The sequence below is a fragment of the Bubalus kerabau genome, chromosome 14 (assembly GCF_029407905.1).
Source record: "Bubalus kerabau isolate K-KA32 ecotype Philippines breed swamp buffalo chromosome 14, PCC_UOA_SB_1v2, whole genome shotgun sequence".
NCBI lineage: Eukaryota > Metazoa > Chordata > Mammalia > Artiodactyla > Bovidae > Bubalus > Bubalus kerabau.
Window position 1 is genome coordinate 16,961,190 of NC_073637.1, and position 19,775 is coordinate 16,980,964.

Consider the following 19,775-nt stretch of genomic DNA (forward strand, 5'->3'; position numbering starts at 1 on the left):
AATCTCATCCACTTTGGGGCTCCCCCTGTCATCTCTATCAGTGGTTCTCAAGCCCCTCCCAAATACTGTTTCTGCAGGAGCATTCTTCCATCAGTAGCATCTCTCATCAGACACAGCAATTCACAACTGCAGGGACATTCTGAAATCTCAGGAGGTACATTTATAGCTCCAAGAAGCACCTTTCTGGGAACTTTTAGTTGGAGACACATGTTTGCTCCATCTGTGGAGGACACTGCCCAGTCCAGGGGCCTGGGGGTCACGACCACTAGACCTGAAGATACATATGGTACAGTTCACCACCACATCTCATAGAGCATCTAACTCAAAGCAGCACAATGAATATCTGCTGAAGGAATGAATTCAATCACTAATTGCTGTGGTTTCCAATTCATACCCTTTCGACTCATCCTCTTCTTTTCATTCACACTGTCAGAATTTGAGTTAATGTCACGATTATTGTCTACTGATTACTAGTGAAGTCTCCCAGCCTCGAGTCCTGCTTCTCCCAACCCATTCTTCATGCTAGAGTCAGTTATCTTTTTCAGTTATAAATCAGTTCTTACCATCCCTCAACTTAAGGTCCTTTAAAATCAAACCTAAATTTCTCAACAGATATATAAGTCTCTAATTCTTTTGACTTTGTACATAGCATTTCTTCTACTTAGAACAACAACTCAGGTATCAATGTAAAGAGAATTTCTTGATGCCCCAAAGCTGAATTAAACACTCATGTTTTGTGCTCTCTGAAGTACCCTGTTCTTTTCCTACTTCTGTACATATACTGTATTACAACTGTGTGTTTACTTGTCTGTCTCCTCAACTACACTATATATTTTGCTAGGTGGGCTAATGTCCTTTTCACTGAATCTCAATGCCCTGCCTGGAACAGAGACGGCATTCGATGAGTGTCTGGTGAATGAATATCACTAGTGACCACGGAAGTAGGTAACTTTGGAATTTCATCACAGGTACTCTGAACCCAATGGGATCCATAAATAAATACTAAGAGGCCATAAACACCATGAAATTGTACCCAACATTTTTTGAGAGTAGTTTTCAGACTGTGTGAAGAGTCAATAATCCTAAAAACTTAAAAAAAAAAATATCCCTGTTGGAGTTTATTTGGTTAGACAGAAACTTGCTAAAGTATATTACAAATGAACAAAAACAAAACATAAATACATAAACACAACACACAGACACACTAATATACATACACAGAGACTGACTGAATTATATCAAGCCTTATGGTAAATCTTTTATTGGAAAGGGACAAGAATCAGAAAGTTAAGAGGGCTGTAGCAGGACTGAAGAAAACCAGACGATGCCAGAAAAAGAATTTAGAAAGACAGAACAGAGAATGAAAGGGAAATTCGGTCTACTCTGTCATTTCATATAGGCTCCTTATGTAGCCAGCCTGTGAAAGGTTAGGGCTTTACAAAGGATGTCCCAAGTCTGAAGATATCTGTATAGTTTGGAAAACTGCATCTTCAGCTTGCCGTAATGCTGCCCAACTTCAGCGCAATTCTGTCTCACCAGTCTAGTTGTCTTTTCAGTTCTGTCCAGTGAATCTCTGTCTCGACACTGACCTTTGACAGAAGGAAAGAAAGAAAAAAGGCAGGCAACTCGCCTGGGCTCATGAGAAAAGAGACACAGGGAGAAGAGTAAGTCACATGCTCATTACTTTTCAGGTAATCTTTCTCTGGCTCACTCTATTCCTTTGTCTTACGGTAAACTTTATGTACTTCTTTATTTGCAAGAATCTTGACAAGATACTTTACCAAAGTAAGGAAATATACTTAAGTTCTGAAAAAATACAGGCAGTTTTGAGAGTTGTGGTTTTTTTTAAATAAATGTTGACCATGGTTAGCCTCTACTCATTAATTAAACATTTAATGAAACTAGGAAATATGATTTTTCTTTCTTTTTTGGCAGAGGGGAGGTTATTTCCATATAGAATGTAACACATTATACAGCCTGGTTTGCTTTAGAAGACGCGAACTTTTGTATCATAAGATCCTGTTACTGATTCACTAAAGTAGGACAAGTACCTCAGAGGTGATGACAGGCTTGGTTTTAAGTGTTTTCATGCTACCCAGGCTAACTTCCACTATGGACCTCCTGTCGGGTCCTCAGTATAGCTACTGTCAGCTACTTCAGGCTGTCTCTGGCTGTGAAACACATCTTGTTCACATGGGAATGAAAAATGGACCCTTTCCTCCTCATCATCATCTTTTATCCAAAGGAAATAAAAGCCAGAGGATGGTAAATCTGGTCAAAAAGCCTGAAAAATTTACTGACTGGTTAAACAGCATCTAAATAATTAGGAATGGCCCACAAACCTATAAAGCAATTCATCCCCATTGTATTCATTTAACATCAGTCTACAAGAATAATTCTGATATACAGAGACAGCAGTCTCATGAATTTTACATGTGCCTTATTTTGCAGCAGAACTCCACCGTATAAAATAGACAAAATTGTGATTGTCAAAACAATAGTTTTAAAGAACCAAGTAAGTCTTAAAGATTCTGTATTTTTCTGTCCTATTTGAGATCTTTTTGTCTTAATCTGCCAATAAAATATAGATTATTTTAAATCAAATTGATAACTGAGGATTGCTCTAGGTACCTTCTTGCTAAATTTATAGTGAAATGTAGTGATCAATTATTCTGGTTGGAAGTTGGGGTGACAGGGGAGGAATAGGAGAGAAAGAGAAAAAATTTCCATTTACCAAAGTCCCACCTGATAGTGTACTTATGTAATACAAGAATCAATTTTTTGAAAATTCCAGGATACACTTGAGAGTTGTAGTGAGTTTTGCCCTGTTATCTACTCTGATATCCTTTTTGACAAGGTACTGCTGTTAATGATTTATTGAAATCTGGTTTACATTCCGTTATAGGTAAGCAGAACATGGCGTTGAGAACTTGTGCTTTATTTTTTCCATAGCAGTGTGTGGAATTTTGAAACCCTTTCAAATGCTACTGGGACTGTTTGGAGGAAAGAGAAAGATGAGAATGGAAGAAAAAAAAAATTCTATAACCTCGTTCATTGCCTGCTCTACTTCCATCCTTATCCTTAATCTTGTCGAACTCATTGTGTCCTCCATCTTCTTTGGGTTTCACTGCTGCAAGAGAGACCCAGGTTAGGAAGTGACTTGAGTATGACACCAGGATCGATGCTGACAATGAGATGGGAGCCAGAAGTGAAGCCGCAAGGGGCTGTGAAGCCAGAACTGGAAATGAGTTGTTGGGGGTTCTCAGCATGTGGCATCTACATAACATCATACATTCCATTTACCCAAATGGGTGTGAAATTCACCAAACCAATAATACTCACCCAGAGGATAAGGGTCTACTATCATTGACACAGTATTATTTGGTACTCGTCAGCTAAAATGCACACATTATTAAGATGTCCTAACATACTACTTCTGGGAAGACCTTTTCTGGTGAGGTGTGGAATGGAAAGGGAACATGGAGCAAGATGACACGGATGGGCATCACCTGGGAAATCCAGCAGTCCGCTCCAACAGATGCCCACAAGGTAGTATTTACCTTGATGAGCCTTGCAGACTCTGATACCCGATCTCACTGACTGGACCCAGGAATGCAGACTCATGCTAACAAAACTCACAAGACACTGATGTATACAAAAAAAAAGAAGGCGACTTTATTATTTACAGTGAACAACAGAAGAATCAGGCATACTGACGCTGCATCAGTCTGACCGTGATGACTCTGCATCAGCCTGATGGTGCATTATCTCCTTGGGAAGGCACATCACCAGAGGGGAGCTTGGTGCACACGCAAGCAGGACAAGTGGCGTTAATTACGCAGGATTCCAGTGCAGAATGGCATGAGGCTCTGCAGCTCTGTACCACAGGGCTATCCACCTGCCACCACAGGTTGGATGCTTGCCTCCACCTGGCAGGTGCTATTGGTCAGACAGTGCTTTGTTAGGTATCGTGACAATTTCATTAAGAGTTTTTCTTTTCTTCTGTTTTGGAGAGAGAGAAAATGCTCTCCTGAGCATTTTTCTATGTTTGTGTATTTTAAAGATGTCAGTACCATCAATCAGGTTAGTCAAATCTCTGTGCCCAGAGTCCTTATGTCTCATAAGATCACGTTGCCTTTCTTGACTTTAATCACTTAGACGTTCATTTCTTAGTTTAATTTTCAGAGAGTATTTGCATTTTTCTGCTTTCTGGGATCAAGAGGGGCACCACATGGTGGACTCCACATTTGCCTACAGGTTCCACAAAGTGTCAGTTAAATTCAAATCAACCTGTATTCACTGTGCCAACTTTACACCCGCTGCTGTGCCAGATACAAAATAATACTCAAAAGCATAAAGAGAGACTCTAAAGAGACACTGTATCTACTGGATACCTACAGTCCTAAATTCTTTTAAAGGTACATTTATTCATTCATTTTTTACTAGCATTTATAGATCCTATTCTATATATGAGGATTAATTAGATACAAGAAATATAAAGATAAAAATTGTCTTGTTCCCTTTAAGAGCTTACAGTCTAGCAAAGGAACAAGACATTTAAACAAAAAAAAAAGGTACTGTGCCAAATGGTATGGAACCTGGTGGAAGAACACTTTTTTTAATCTAAGGGCAGGAACAGAAGCCATCCTTTTTAATCTGTTTTTTAAAATAAGGCTGTCCTCAGTAGTTGAATACTCTTTCACATCTTTTTTTGTGTATATGAAACACACATAAACTTCTGCATTCCCAAACACATGTATTTTAAAATTTCTGTATCTTATCAATATGTGGAATTTATATATTACACATTCTACTCATAGAACATAGACACACATGCACATATACATTTATATAATGCACATATGTGTGAGATATTATTGTTATCTCTAACATCTAACTTTTTGTTTTAAATTTTAACACGTACACAGAAAAGTACACAAAACAAAAATGCCTAGTTTAGAAAATAAATTACCCTACTGAGCTCCCACCAGGTCCATAAACAGAGGATTCTGAGTACCCCAGAAACTCTGCACCACCCCCAAATCATTATGCTAATCTTAATATTAATCATTTACTAGCTTTCTATGTAGTGTTACTACCCAATGCAGGCAAAGTCCAAATGTGCCTGCAGGAGAAGGCAATGGCACCCCACTCCAGTACTCTTGCTTGGCAAATCCCATGGACGGAGGAGCCTGGTAGGCTGCAGTCCATGGGGTCGCTAAGAGTCAGACACGACTGAGTGACTTCCCTTTCACTTTTAACTTTCATGCATTGGAGAAGGAAATGGCAACCCACTCCAGTGTTCTTGCCTGGAGAATCCCAGGGACGGGGGAGCCTGGTGGGTTGCCGTCTATGGGGTCACATAGGGTCGGACATGACTGAAGTGACTTAGCAGCAGCAAATGCCCTCAAGGGAAAAGCAGCGTTAGTTCTGAATTTTCATTCCTTTTGATGCAATGGTAAATGGAACTGCTTCTTGAATTTCTCTTTCTGATCTTTTGTTGTTAATGTATAGAAATGCAACAGATTTCTGTGTATTAATTTTGGAACCTGCAACTTTACCAAGTTCGCTGATGAGTACTAGCAGTTTCCTGGTAGCAGCTTTAGGATCTTCTATGTATAATGTCATCTGCAAACAGTGACAGCTTAACTTCTTCTTTTCCAATTTGGATTCCCTTCTTTTTCTTCTCTGACTGCTGTAGCTAGGACTTCCAAAACTATGTTGAACAAAAGTGGTGAGAGTGGACATCCTTGTCTTGTTCCTGATCTTAGAGGGAATGCTTTCAGCTTTTCACCATGGAGTATGATGCTAGCTGTAGGTTTGTCATATATGGCCTTTATTATGTTGGAAATATGCACCTCTATGCCCACTTTCTGGAGGGTTTTTATCATAAATAGGTGCTGAATTTTGTCAAAAGCTTTTTCTGTCTAAGCTTCTCTGAACTCTTGTTTTTCCTTACAGTTCCTTAAGAGTTTCAGGACTTCGCTCCTCTGAGGATGTTTTCTTGTACATATTCAACAACATTTTCAGCAAGAAAACTGTTCAAATAACTTAATCAGCCATATTTCCAGTAACAAAAATTGGTGACACTTCTCAATTTCTTCCTGTGTTACAGTTCTAAGAATAAATGTAGATTCTTATCTACTAGATCCTGACCCCTTAGGGATTATGAGAAGTAAACATCTTTGATTTCCCACAGCATAAAGTGTGAAACACGCAATAAATGCACAAGGACCAAAGAATAAGCAAGAAGAAGGAAAGAGAAAAGAGAAGGAATATGTAATTATCCTGCCCTTGAAGAGTTTCCATTTTCCTTCTGCGAAGGAAGATGAGATATATATGTATACCACATTTTAACACAATAAAGAGACATGTTTAAATGAAATCACTTATATTCACTGACATGGACAAATTTCCAAGATACATCATCAGATGGAAAAAGAAAGTTATAAGATGGTGTGTGTGTGTAAAATATATCTAAATCTATAGCTATCTCCATGTGTATAAACATGTATGTGTGTAATATGTGCCATGTATATTCTTGCTTATATGCAAGAATATATATTGCTTATATGCAGAAATATGACAGTAAAGACACATAATGGTGGTTATCTCTGCAGATTGGAATTGGGAAGCCAGGAGCAATCTTTTCACTTTCAAATATCCTATGAAATAATTTTACATGAAGCGTATATTACTTTTATAGTTAGGGGGAAATTTTCAAATTATATTCAAAGGCAAACATACCTGACACAGGAAACCAAGAACTAAAAACAGCCAGAAACCAGATCCCAATAAAATGGTTATTTTGAGACATTAGTCTGCCATCTTCTCAGTCTGTCAGCTTTCCAAATAAAGTCATACTTCTTCCCTCAAAAAATAAAAATAGCCAGGAAGACAGATATTACCAGGGAAGGCTTATTTGAAAAGGTAGGACTTGAAATGGGTCCTGCAGGATTGGCAGAACATAAGTTAGAGAAGAGGAATGGGGGGAAGTGGCCTTGATGAACAAGAGTTGTGCTGTGATCAGACAGCAGGGAAAGAGTTAGAGTGGCACCCAGAGAGGCCATGAAGAAGTGTGTTCACCTGGCTAAAATTAACTCCAGTTTACACTGAGAGGCAGGATTAAACGGACATAAAGTCAGGGTCTAAAATGGTGAAATGTCATCAATATTGAGTTTATAATTGGGTTGAAGGGAAATAGAAGTCAACACGAGACACTACTCGTCAAATGGAGTAGTTTGTGCAGAATGAGATCAAAGGAGAAAGACCCCTGGTAATTTGCAGTGTTAGATTAATAACAATTGGTTTTTACTAAGTTGAGAAATGCACAGTTTTGGACTATTCAATTGTTGCAGTGGGTAAAACTTAGCAATACCTTGTTCAAAATCAAAAAAATCTCTACATTTGACTTTAAGGAAGAAAAATTCTAAATAAGTAAAATTTGGCAGAATTAAGTATCTTTAGGGTTTCAAATTATTTGGATCTATATATTTATCACATTAAGGCCCAAATCACAAAATTATGAAAATCAAAAAAAGATTACTATAAATTCATAATACAAGTGATACTTAAAATTTTTTTCTTCCAAGTAGATTTTAACTTCTGAGTGACATATTACAGCCTGGGGCTATAGTCTTAAAGTGGAGTTTATTATAGTTTTACAGTATTTCAAAAGTTTCAGTCAGATACTTTTTCTTGCCTAGCTAGAGGTCAAAAGCTTGAGGATTCTTACATGATAGAAAACAAACTTCAAAAAGCTTAAAAAGTGACCTGTCATACTTCAGACTCTTTACTTTTCTGTAAGGTCACATTTCTGAGGAAGATGACAGAGTTGGTGATTGTGTAACTAAGCCTCCAGAGCTACTTACGACTCTGGAATGTGATCATTGTTTTGCAATGGAGTTGGTCACCATCATATGAAAATCTTGGGAAATAAAATATCTTGTTTACCTGCTAGTTCCTGTCATAGAATAGCTCATTCACACACAGCATTGTATTACTTTAGTCTAAATTCCCAACCTACCTTGCTTGGCACTAGTGATTATATCTTAAAAGAATGTTAAGAATATTTCTACATACTTGGAAAGGTAAGCAAAAGAGGGAAGAGGGTCGGGGGAGAGAGAAGAGTGGGAGAGAAGAAAAGAAATGCTTCACAGTAACGCAGGAAGCAGGAGATAGGAGAGGACACAGATGAAACTTGGCTCTGAGTTGCTACCTGTTGGTAGAAGGTGGAGCTGAGTACACAGCAGTCCATCTTATACTGTGTCTACTTTGTATGTTCTATAATTAACTGTTCCATAATTTAAAATGTAAAAATGAAAAATAAAAAGCACATACTTAATTTTTCAAGACTGTCTCCTAACTTGTAACCTAAAAAGGGATAATACAGTACTATTAATAGTACTGCAATAAATAAGTCATCTTTAGACCACTGATTTAAGGGTTTAAGAGTTTCTGAAGCTCATCTGCCCAGCAACAATAACAAAATTTATGCTGGATGATAATCCTTATTCTGCACATCATCCTTACAATAAAGCACTTTCACATTCATATCTCAACCACTCTACACATGAACACTGTGAGATCTGGTGGGTGACATTCTAATTTAGGAAAAATATGAGGTTCAGAGAAGTTAAGTAGATTTCAGTTCTTTCATTCATTCCACAAACACTTACTGTGTTAGGCAAATCTATTCTAGCTATTAGAAATTAAGAGACAAAGAAAATGTGATTCCTTTTTTTCAAGAGGTGTACAGTCTAGCAGAGGGGATGGATTTATAAAACAATTACATTGTGATATGGTTTATACTACAACAAAGCGTTTTTCAAGAAAAAAATTTTTAATTATGACCTAAAGTAAGAAATACATTGTATACTGCAACCCAGGATAAACAAACAAGTTTAAGTGAAACAGAAGTTTTATGAAACACAACTCTTTCTATACATGATTCACTCTGTGGTATTTTCTAATCTACCCTATTCTGTATCTTTTCTTTTTTTAATAAAATGCTGGTCACAACCTTTTACAACTGGATTGCTGCTTACAACATCTCATTATTCACTACTGGGCGTGACCTACAGTGTACAAAAGTGTCAGGATGAGTATGATTGGAGTTCTGTGGCAACACAAAAAGAAATACAGACTGTTTCAGGGAATGAGAAAGGTCTGAAAGAGGTCAGTCTCTGAGTACTCAAAATACTAAAATGGCAGAACCAGAATGAAGTCTTAAGAGACTTTTTGCTCTTGGAATTATTGTACTGTTGCACGCTGGCCAAAGACATGGCAGCCACAGACTGTGAACTCACTGAAAAGCTACCAAAACAAGTTGTTATCCTGAAGGGATGTCAGCAATCATTCGTTCACATTTACTAACTCCTTACTATGCGGCACAGCACTTCCTGTCTACCGGCTCATCCTGCTACTACCTGTGAGACAACTGTAAACATCCTGAGACCATGAGGTTTACTCTATGACTAACAGTCCCAAATATTTGTTTCCTCAAATCTCTGGAAGACCTAAAAACAAGAGATCAGGCTAATACGTGTTAGATGTAAAATCAGATATTGTAATTTTTATCAACCACTGATCTAATCTGTGATTTTGTTCAAGGCCTTGATCTTCCATTTCAGCCTCAAAAGCTTGCTGTCCACGCAGCTAGCTGTGGCTGCTGTGTACAGGGCGCAGGGAACAGAAGGGGTAGCAACCATTCATATCTTATGCCGCTGCCCCCTGCCGTCGAAGAGAGAGAGGGGCAAGATTACAGGGACCTGTAGATTTGATTTTGCTTTGTCATTTTGTCCAATAGGAAGGTTTCCATTTTCAGGTACTTGTTCTGAGAATCTATTTTGCACGAAAGACTCATTTTGTGAACCTGACATAGTTCTTTGGGCCTTTTATCCAGTAAGCAATAAAAGAGAAAAGGTGCTTTTCCACATCAACATGTGCTCAGCTTACAACAGTGCTACTATTCCTTGGGCATTCAATAAATATTTGTCAAGGATACGGATACTGACACTGAACAGAAAATAGACAAAAGGAAGAAAGTTAATTGAGCTTCATGAAATATAGAGGAACTACAGCTGTTTCTCATCCCTACTTCCCCAAAGGGAAACATGGTTTGAATATCAAGATAAAAGATTTTGTGGGCTGAAGTACCCTTAATTAAAATAAAATCAAACTGAACTGAACCAAACCAAAAACATCAACCAGCATTTGTGCCTTTAATCATATAATTGTAGGGTCTCAGTAAATTGAAAGTATTCTGGGTTAGGTTTTATAGGTATTAACTCAGTAACGGAGGGTTGGCCAGAAGGAAATGAAAATTAGAGTTTTGAGAAAGTCACTGAAAAACAAGCCATTTGTAAGACACTCTGAGCTTTGGAGAATCTCTTGCTTTGGAAGACCTGTTTAGGGCTGATACCTCTGAATATTCTAAGACATCTAAACAGGTGAATGAACTACAATCTAAAAGACTTTCATGTTTTAGGCTATACAAAAGATTTATTTTAAGAATACTCACTCTTTAATTTAGACTGCCAAGTATTAACATTTTCAAAATGCTGTAAGTATTTAGTTGAGAATCAAATGATAAAACATTAAAACAACCAACATAAGCTTGGTATCGTTTTCCTTCTATAATCTTTAGGACTCACTTCCAACTTTGTACGAAGCATCTTCAAACGACTGCACTGCTTCAGGTATCTTGGACCCATCATGTCCAAAACCAACTCTAATTCAATTCTACTCTTTTTTCCTGCCAACCTCCCAGAACACCCATTCTTCTTCATTAATTCCAGTAATCCCTAAAATGAGTATTCACAGGAAAAATCCACAGGAGAAGGGATTAAATACGAAAACTTTCATATTGGATTCATGCTCAAAAGTATTTATTAAGGGTATGTGATTTTTACTTTTTCTATTTCATATTAAGTGCTCCCGTTTCACTTAGTTTATGTCTTCCAATTTCTCTGTCTCTTTTTGTTATTGTTGCTCTTTCTCAAGCCTTTACCGAGCCAAGTTAAAAAGCTTTTGTATACATATATGTATATAGTACGGAGAAGACAATGGCACCCCACTCCAGTACTCTTGCCTGGAAAATCCCATGGACGGAGGAGCCTGGTGGGCTGCAGTCCATGGGGTCGTGAAGAGTCGGACATGACTGAGCGATTTCACTTTCACTTTTCACTTTCATGCATTGGAGAAGGAAATGGCAACCCACTCCAGTATTCTTGCCTGGAGAATCCCAGGGACAGGGAAGCCTGGTGGGCTGCCGGCTGTGGGGTCGCACAGAGTCGGACACGACTGAAGCGACTTAGCAGCAGCAGCAGCAGCATGTATATAGTATGTATAATATGCATATTTTAGAAAATGTATGAATTTTTGCCTAACTAAAAAAATTATGACATTTTGAGTCCACTTGTTTGACTTCTCATGAACAGAATGCTAGACTTCTTTCTAATTTATATTCACTCAAAACTTTTATATAGCTTCATGTATTTTGGCATCTAGCATTACTGCTAAATGTCTAGAAAATGTATAATCTTAGTGATTATAAAAGTTCTTTCTGAATGAGGAGTGAAACTAATTCAATTCTGAGAATATAAAGAAATATTATATTGTAAAAAAACCAGGAAATTAACAAGTCATACAGTATCATTAACTAAAGTAAAGATTTTGTTCAAATTTCACAAAATTTTATGCTGCTGCTGTTGCTAAGTCGCTTCAGTCGTGTCCAATTCTGTGCGACCCCACAGACGGCAGCCCACCAGGCTCCCCCGTCCCTGGGATTCTCCAGGCAAGAACACTGGAGTGGGTTGCCATTTCCTTCTCCAATGCATGAAAGTGAAAAGTGAAAGTGAAGTCGCTCAGTCGTGTCCCGTGTCCGATTCTTCGCGACCCCATGGACTGCCAGGCTTCTCTGTCCATGGGAGTTTCCAGGCAGTGCCATTGCCTTCTCCAAATTTTATGCTAGTGACTATTATTAGCTTTCAAACTATATTCAAGACTCCACATTGTATTTAATTGCATTAAGCAGCTTCAGCTGTATGCAACAAATTCTGGTAAATTCTCTTTTCATTTTTATTCTATTACAAATACTTTCTAAGTTTCCTTGTTATGGCTTATTAGACACAACCATATAACCATCATTTAAAACTGGACATTTAATTTCCAAATACATGGGATTTTGTTTAAAGTAAAGCAAACAAAAAAAGAGTACGTGATTTTTAAAAAGTTGGGACGATTAATCTAGACCTCCTAACTGCCTTCAGATCATCAGTCTACTAAGGGCTTCTGTTCTACGCCTCTTCCACCTCTTTCTCTTCCATTCCTACCACTTCTGCAGTAGCTCAGTTTCTCCATGTCCTGCTTGGCTTTCTGCAAGAGTCTTCCATCTTGTCTCACTTCTTGCAATATCCTTTTTCAATTCTTCTTTGCTCTGCCACTAGAAGTACCTTCATTAGTCAGATAATATCACTCATACAAAAAAAAAAAGATATCAAAGGGGCAAGGGGGGTGGTGGTGGGATGAACTGGAAGATCGGGATTGACACACACACACTATTGACACTATGTAGAAAAGATAGAACTAGTGAGAACCTACTGAATAGCACAGGGAACTCTGCTTGGTGCTCTGTGGTGACTTGAGTGGGAAGGAAATCCAAAAAAGATGGGACACGTGCATGTATGGCTGAGGCACTTTGCTGTACAGTAGAAACTAACACAACATAGTAAAGCAACTACACTCCATTCAAAAAAAAAAACAAAGGCACTACCTACACAATAATCCAAACACTGGAAAGTGGTTTTTACGCCTCTCTACACTTGTAGTGGGGAAAAAGCATGACCTTCAGGCCTAGGTTTGAGTTTTGGTCCTGCCTCTGATAAAGCTTTGTGATTTTGGGGGAAATCACTTAGGCTTCTTGAGCTTTTTATTTCCATCTTCCAAAGTGGTGATATTAACAGCTCACAAAATTGTTACATAAATCAAATGAGACCATCTATGAATGAGAAGGAACGTAGCACAGTCAGACACACACTACCAGGGAAGTTGCTCAGTCGTGTCCGACTCTTGGTGATCCCATGGACTGTAGCCTACCAGGATCCTCCATCCATGGAATTTTCCAGGCAAGAATTCTGGAGTGGGTTGCCATTTCCTTCTCCAGGGGATGTTCCTGACCCAGGGACTGAACCCAGGTCTCCCGCATTGCAGGCAGACGCGTTACCATCTGAGCCCCCAGACACACACTAACCGATCATCAACTGTTTGATCCCTTCTTGCTCTAGCTTTGATGCTACTACTGCCCTCTGTCTCACTCCCATTACACCTGACCCCACGATGCTGGCACATAAAACACCAGCCCACCTGGGAGACGTGACTTCCTCAAATGTGACACGTGCTCTCAGGCCTCTGTGGTTCTATGTTTTATGCCCTTGCTTCACAGGTCCTTCAACTGCCACCTCCAGTGAAATTCTACCCACGCCTCAAGGCCCAGCTCAAATGTCAACTCTTCCAGGAAGTCTTCTACCAACCAGAATTAACCGCTTTTCCTTCATGTTCTTCATGAACACTTCTTACAGCTTTATTTTTGTATTTATTTCTGTTATATTACTATTATATTTGTATTAAATATAAAATTATGCTTATATATGTTACCTGTGTGAATTACGGCAGAAAGCATGCTTCTCCTCAGCAACTAGCACCTTGTACTGGGAGGGATTTAATAAAAGTCTGCTGGTTGAATAAATGTATCAAAACATTTTCAAAATGAGTAAATTTTTACCAAAACGAAACACCAATCACTTGTTTCAACTACTGAAGTAATTTTTAGAAAACAACTTCTACTTGAAAAATATACTACTAATCTTTCTAATATGTAAATTAAAAACAACAAAGAAATGACCTGAAAATGGTAAATTTTTGATATTTCAGACTCAGTGCAAAGAAAAAGATATTACTTTTAAACTATTAAACTGATAATATCAGTTATCATCCACTGATAGACTACTCGTGAGTGAATATTAATAGAGAGTAATGACTCAAAGAGGAAAATCATGCTACATAAATGTAATATTAGATATCAATTTAAAATCATATTTTCAGATACTTTATGAACTCACACTATAGTGAGGGAAATAATCAGAACACAAAACTGATCCCAATGTTGCAAGGATATGTTTTATAAGAAAAAAGACTATGGAAATATAGAAGCTATTACTATGTGGTGCGACTAGAGGTGATTTTTATCTTTTGTCTTTTGTATTATTTCAATTTTCTATGACATAAACATTTGCATAGTTAGAAAAGTAATTTTAAAAAGGATTGAATATCAAGAAATTCTAATTAAAACTTAACCTGATTTGCAAATACTAAAGAAGTTTTACGAGCCCAGTAAAAGACTTTCTGATTCTTAATATTAATTGCAATCTATTTGTGTAGACATCATTCAACACCAAGAGTTAATGCTACAGCTTAAAAGATGTTAATAAAAGCTTTCCTGAATTCTAAATAGAGTAAGTAAACCTTTGACCAGTTATTCAGCAGGCAGCAAAGCACCAGCTCTGGAGGGGCAGAGACTGAACTGGCATCCAGGTCAGCTGCTTGTCAGCTGTGTGACTTGCCCTGTTGGAGCAGCACAGATGCGGGAAAACCCCCAAGCTCCCTCACTGTTCTCCACACGACCAATGAGGATGCCGTTAACGAGAACCCCACACTAATGTCTAGGACACGGCAGGTCCTCTCCTATCTTGTGTCTCAGATCTGGAGACTGTCCAAGCTTACTGGAAGATGGACAAAGATGAGCACAGGGTTTCATTCTGACTTGAAGGGAACCTGAAAGGCTGGTTATGCTTGCTGGGTTGTCAAGGCTGATTCTAAGAAAACAGATCCTAAGTGACTCCAGCTGCACCAGCCTGGCTGTGACCATGGCACTCCCAGGTGGACCCCTCTGCAAAGTGGGGCAGGGCCACTAACAGGAAGCTGATGGAGGTGGATGAGTGGGCTGGAGACAGGGGATTGAGAGGACACAAACAGATGAGGGAGAAGGAGGAGAGAACAAGTCTTGGAGGGCAGTGCCATCGAAGGGGCAGGGAAAAGAGGAAGCTAAGGGAGAAAGCAGAAACAACCAGATTGTCAAACAGGGAGGAGCAAGTGGGGAGAAAGTTGTCTCTTCCTCTCCACTGTCTTCCTCCCCAAAGTTTCTCCCCCATTTGCGTCTATTCCTCTGCTTCTCCCTCTTTTATACATACCCACCTCAACTCCACTTCCAAAACCATACTCTTATTCTCAAGATTCATTCCTACTCCCTCTCCGACAAGTGGCATTCCTTTCTCCAGAAGTCAGAAAGTGAAAACCTAGAAAAACACTAATCGAGAGTTGCCTGCAAGGCCTAAACTGGCTTCCCAAACCCTCAAGGTCCCCAAGCATCGAGGGTAAGATCTAGAACTGATTCCAGCTACAGGCATTGGTCGGGGTCGAGGGGACACAGCACAGAGCAGCTGTTCACCTCTCTATCCTCTGTTTCCGGCCACCCCATGTCCTCATTTGCACTATCTTCAATTACAATGGATGCACTGTCTTCAATTACAAAAGACCCACGCGAATGTCCCATGATTAGAATTTACCATCTGATAATTGTATGGTCACCTTGCCTTCCTGGCAAATTTATAAAATGTTATTTTAAAATGTCAGGATTGGACATGTTTAAAAGAAAGAGCACACAGAGACTGGGCCACAAGAATATTTAGTCAAAAATGATAATGCACCTGGGGTAGGACTGCCTTTATTTCCCAAGTACAGGATCTTGACTCCCAATATATCAGTTTAATGTGCCAAGGAAAAGCTCAGGACGAAATGCTTGATTCTGGTTGTCTTGAAGGAAGTTTATGTATTCTTTTTTACAAATAAATATAAAGGTTGCATTGACTCAAAAGTGCCAATAAAGTGCTACATAGGTGGGTGCTGAGTGGGGGCAATTTGGACAGAAGGATATACTTGGATTAAAAACTAACAACTCTATTAAAAAATCATCTTTTAGAAATCATCACGTGAAGAATAAGAAAACGCTAATACTGTACTGGGAAATGCATTCAACCTCGAGTTAAAGTGTGTTATTTTATACCTTACCAAAAAAATATGATAATTTGTTTACAACTGCCAAAAGCAGTGCTGCCTGAAGTGAAAACTCGAGCATCTGTGCAAACAACTCTGTTCAGCAAATAAGTGTAATCTGCTCCCAATGTTAAGAGAATACTTTCCTGTAAAAATGAACCAAGAAATAAAAAAGGGAGCATCTTACTAAATAGAAACAAATGTACCCAAATGCACAATAAGAACAAATAAACTATCAGGGACCTCCCTGGAGAAGCATCTTCACTCACTGTACCTTTAGACCCTGCATTGCAGGGAGATGCTGGCTGAAGACTGGATGTGGGAACAGGGTGAACTCTTCCTCCCCTTCTGAAGCTCTCAGGAACTTGGACAAAGCCAAGGAAGAAACAAGAGCTGTGGGGCTCTGAATAACTGTTTAATAGTGTTGACTATTAAAAAAACAATCGGAGGGTTTGAAATGAATAGATTTGAAAGGGCAAGAAAGAGGATGTCAGAGAGCTTAAAAGAGCCACAAGATGAGGGGTGGCTCTGCCTTCCGTTGACGGAAGAGGCTTCACTGTTAGCCAGGTTGTTTCCAGAACCCAGCACTGGTTTAAGAGCTGGTTTTTGTCTCTGAGGTAATGTAAAAGAACATAAAGTTTTCAGACTCTGCTCCTTTTAGGGATCAGCACACATGGCCTAAGATATGCTGGATATGCGATCAGTCTCTCTCAAAGATGTAGCCCACTTATGAGGCCACTTCATTTCAGCAATAGAACTCCAAAATTATCATTAATTAAAAAAAACAACAACTCATGTCTCACAAAAAAGATCATATTATCACTGGTGTGTTGACTTCCCCCTTTTCTCCTACTTTTAAAGAGTCCTTTCTTTTTCCTCAACAAAGGCAGTCACCAAGGGGCAGTTTACGTAATGGCTAAGGGCATGGACTCTGCAGCCAGATTTCCTGGGTTTGAATCATGAATATGAAGTTGGACGAGTTGCTCAACTTCTGTGAGGCTCCATATCGCCTTCTGTAAAATGGAGATGATACGACTACCCAGCTCACAGCACCTTGAACAGAGCTGGCTACACAGGAAGTGCGCAAAGAAGGGCAATGACTGTCACTGTGTTTGTTTAAGTTAACTGCAAGGTAACAAAACCTTGTAACCAAACTTAAAAAGAAAGAAAAAAAGAAAGCATATGACTAATGTACTTAATAACTTGCCTTTCCAAGTTAAGAATATACTTCTTGAAGACTTACTAATTTTTTTCTCAAATATCTCATAGTTTCTGGCATATAATAAGAGTTCTTAAACGTTTTGAGAACAGGAATGAATGAAAAGAAAAGAACAAAGCTTTGTGGATCAAATAGGCTGTAATATTTGCCACATAAATAAATTCAGATTTAATGAGCTTTTATTAAGTGCCTACTTTGTGCTAGGCCCTGTGTGAAGTCTTTATGTTGTTTTAATTAATACATTTCTATGGACAAAGCACATCTACGTAACTGCATAACAGAGTGGCTAATAGGCTATGCTGAGTCCCATTTACAACAGGCCCCCTCAGTTTGCAACCCAGAAAAGGCTGGTTAACTAAAACTTGTTAATTTTCAAGCCATACAAATTACTAACTCATTTACATGCTGCCAAAATGTAGCAGAAGAGAGACCACATGACTCAGACACAAGCGAAGGCTATACCTGGACTGGCACCCTTTCTTCTAGATCTACAGCAGGGTGATGGTACCCCTTTGGGGGTACAGAAAGCACCTTGGGATATTTTTAACACCCAGCAGGCCCAAATCAGAAAGCCCAGCTTTACAGGATCTCTTTAACCACAGAATAAGGAACCACATATTACATTCAAGATTTGGCAGCAACTCAATTTCCAAATGTTAGTTCTTCATGAAACCATCCTATATCTCAGGGAAACTTCACATCGATCTCAGCTCTTCTACTTTTTATTTTACTGGGAAGAAAATTCTAAGCCAGCATAAATGAATAAGTGGATTTCAGTCTTATGAAAGGGTTTTTTGGGTGTGGTCGAGATAGCTAACTTTGAAAACTTAGCAACACAGGATACATTATGAGTAAGTCCTTTCCTTTTTTTTTTTTTAAATAATGATGCTAACTCACCAGATCCTTCTGAAAGAGTCCTTTTATTAATTTCAATGAAGTCAAGCAGAGAACAAGTTGTAATATGAAACACCATTTATGCAACTATGTTGAAATTCTCTGCCAGAGTTACATCTCTTCATGTAAGAATTTTATGGTAAAACAATTTCAAAATAATATCAAGCATTAGCTTAGGCTCATTTTGGTTTTAGGCTGTCTTTCCATACAAATCACTGAATTCTACTGCAAAATGATAGTGCCCTTAAATAGAAAAAAAAAAAAAAAAAAAATCCTCTTCTTCCACAGTTCATATTATAATAAAAGAGCTGAAACTAAGCTTCAATTGAAATTATATTGTTAGGCAACTCCAGAAACTAAACACAAAAACATGCTAAAGATTGCTACATCAAGGGAAAACCATCCTCATATATGCACTTTTCGATTCCTAGCTGTTTCTGACCCCAGCCCAGATGAGATCAGCTGGAACCTTCGGAGGCTTTCCTGCAGTCAGCCAAAAAGCCACTCACTCCTTCCTCAACCACAGGGGTTACCCAGGGAAAGACACGCAATGCATTTAAAGGGCCAATAGAAATCCTGTGGGTGGGTTTGGTCTGCCTTTCAAAACCAATGAACGTCCCATTATATAACCTTTATAATAAGAGAGAAGTTTACAGTCATACACCCAACTAAACCCAAGGCAAGCTATGCTGCGTGCCTCAATGTACTTTTTTTCTTAAAGAAGTGGTAAGAAAACGTAAAAGAAAAAGCTGTCTGAATGGCACAATCCATCTTGTCAGGTAATGTTGGAAAATTAATGAATCAGACTTGGTAGTAAAGCTTAGGCTTGTTTTTGCAGTGGGTTTCATGGCAGTCTGATGTTTTTGATCAGAAAAGACCAAGCATCTAAAACAAAATCTCCATGACATCTGATTAATTCTTTATAAAATAAAGTAAGTCCTTAACCACAAGAGAATTCTGAGAATCTGGCTTTTCCAGAAAGCCCAAGAAAAATACTTTAGTTTCACCATTCTCAAATTCATTTGACTTTGAAACAAAATAAACATATTACTCTATTTAATATCTTGCACAAGCGAATTCACAAGAATGAAATGTGTTCAGAGTTCCTAGAAAAAATGTAGCAATACAGGCTGCCAACTCGTTCAATGTCAAGCTCTAGGCAGTATAGCCCCACTAGCAGTAAATGACTCAGAGTGAGTCACGCTTAAGCTATTTTTGCTTTTAAAGTACTGCCAGGCACTGTGCTAATATTCAACCCAGAGTAAATTTAGCCCAACAAGAAAACAAGTGTTTCCATGGTTGCTTCTTCACAGTGTTTATGGTATATATGCAGCCATTAGGCACAGGAATCTAGCCAGATAAATTAAATAGAAATGATCATCTTTCATTTATATCCAAGCTTTGGAACACTGGAAACACTAAATGCAACTTATTCTTTCATCTCCTGACTGTCTGCCCCTCCAGACCCCAAAGAGCAACTACATAGAGAGGATCCTGTTAATGACTCATATAAAAGTTTGTACCATTAAAGTACCTTTAGTGGATTGTTGTT

General features: G+C 38.5%; 1 protein-coding gene across 16 annotated transcripts in view; it reads right to left on the reverse strand.

Moving 5' to 3' along the window:
* Nucleotides 1-19,775, reverse strand: part of NSMCE2 (NSE2 (MMS21) homolog, SMC5-SMC6 complex SUMO ligase) — a 237,249-nt gene that overhangs the window by 110,321 nt on the left and 107,153 nt on the right. For 2 of the 16 annotated variants that reach the window (XM_055545801.1, XM_055545806.1), the window contains exon 5: nucleotides 3,047-3,127. The exons of 8 other annotated variants lie outside the window; for them this stretch is intronic. In XM_055545801.1, the coding sequence (XP_055401776.1) occupies nucleotides 3,047-3,127 (81 nt within the window). Of the gene's footprint in view, nucleotides 1-3,046; nucleotides 3,131-3,651; nucleotides 4,003-4,071; nucleotides 4,252-12,149; nucleotides 12,446-19,775 lie in introns of those variants that run through there. 6 more of the 16 variants (XM_055545800.1, XM_055545805.1, XM_055545803.1 and 3 more) reach the window with 5 other exon arrangements.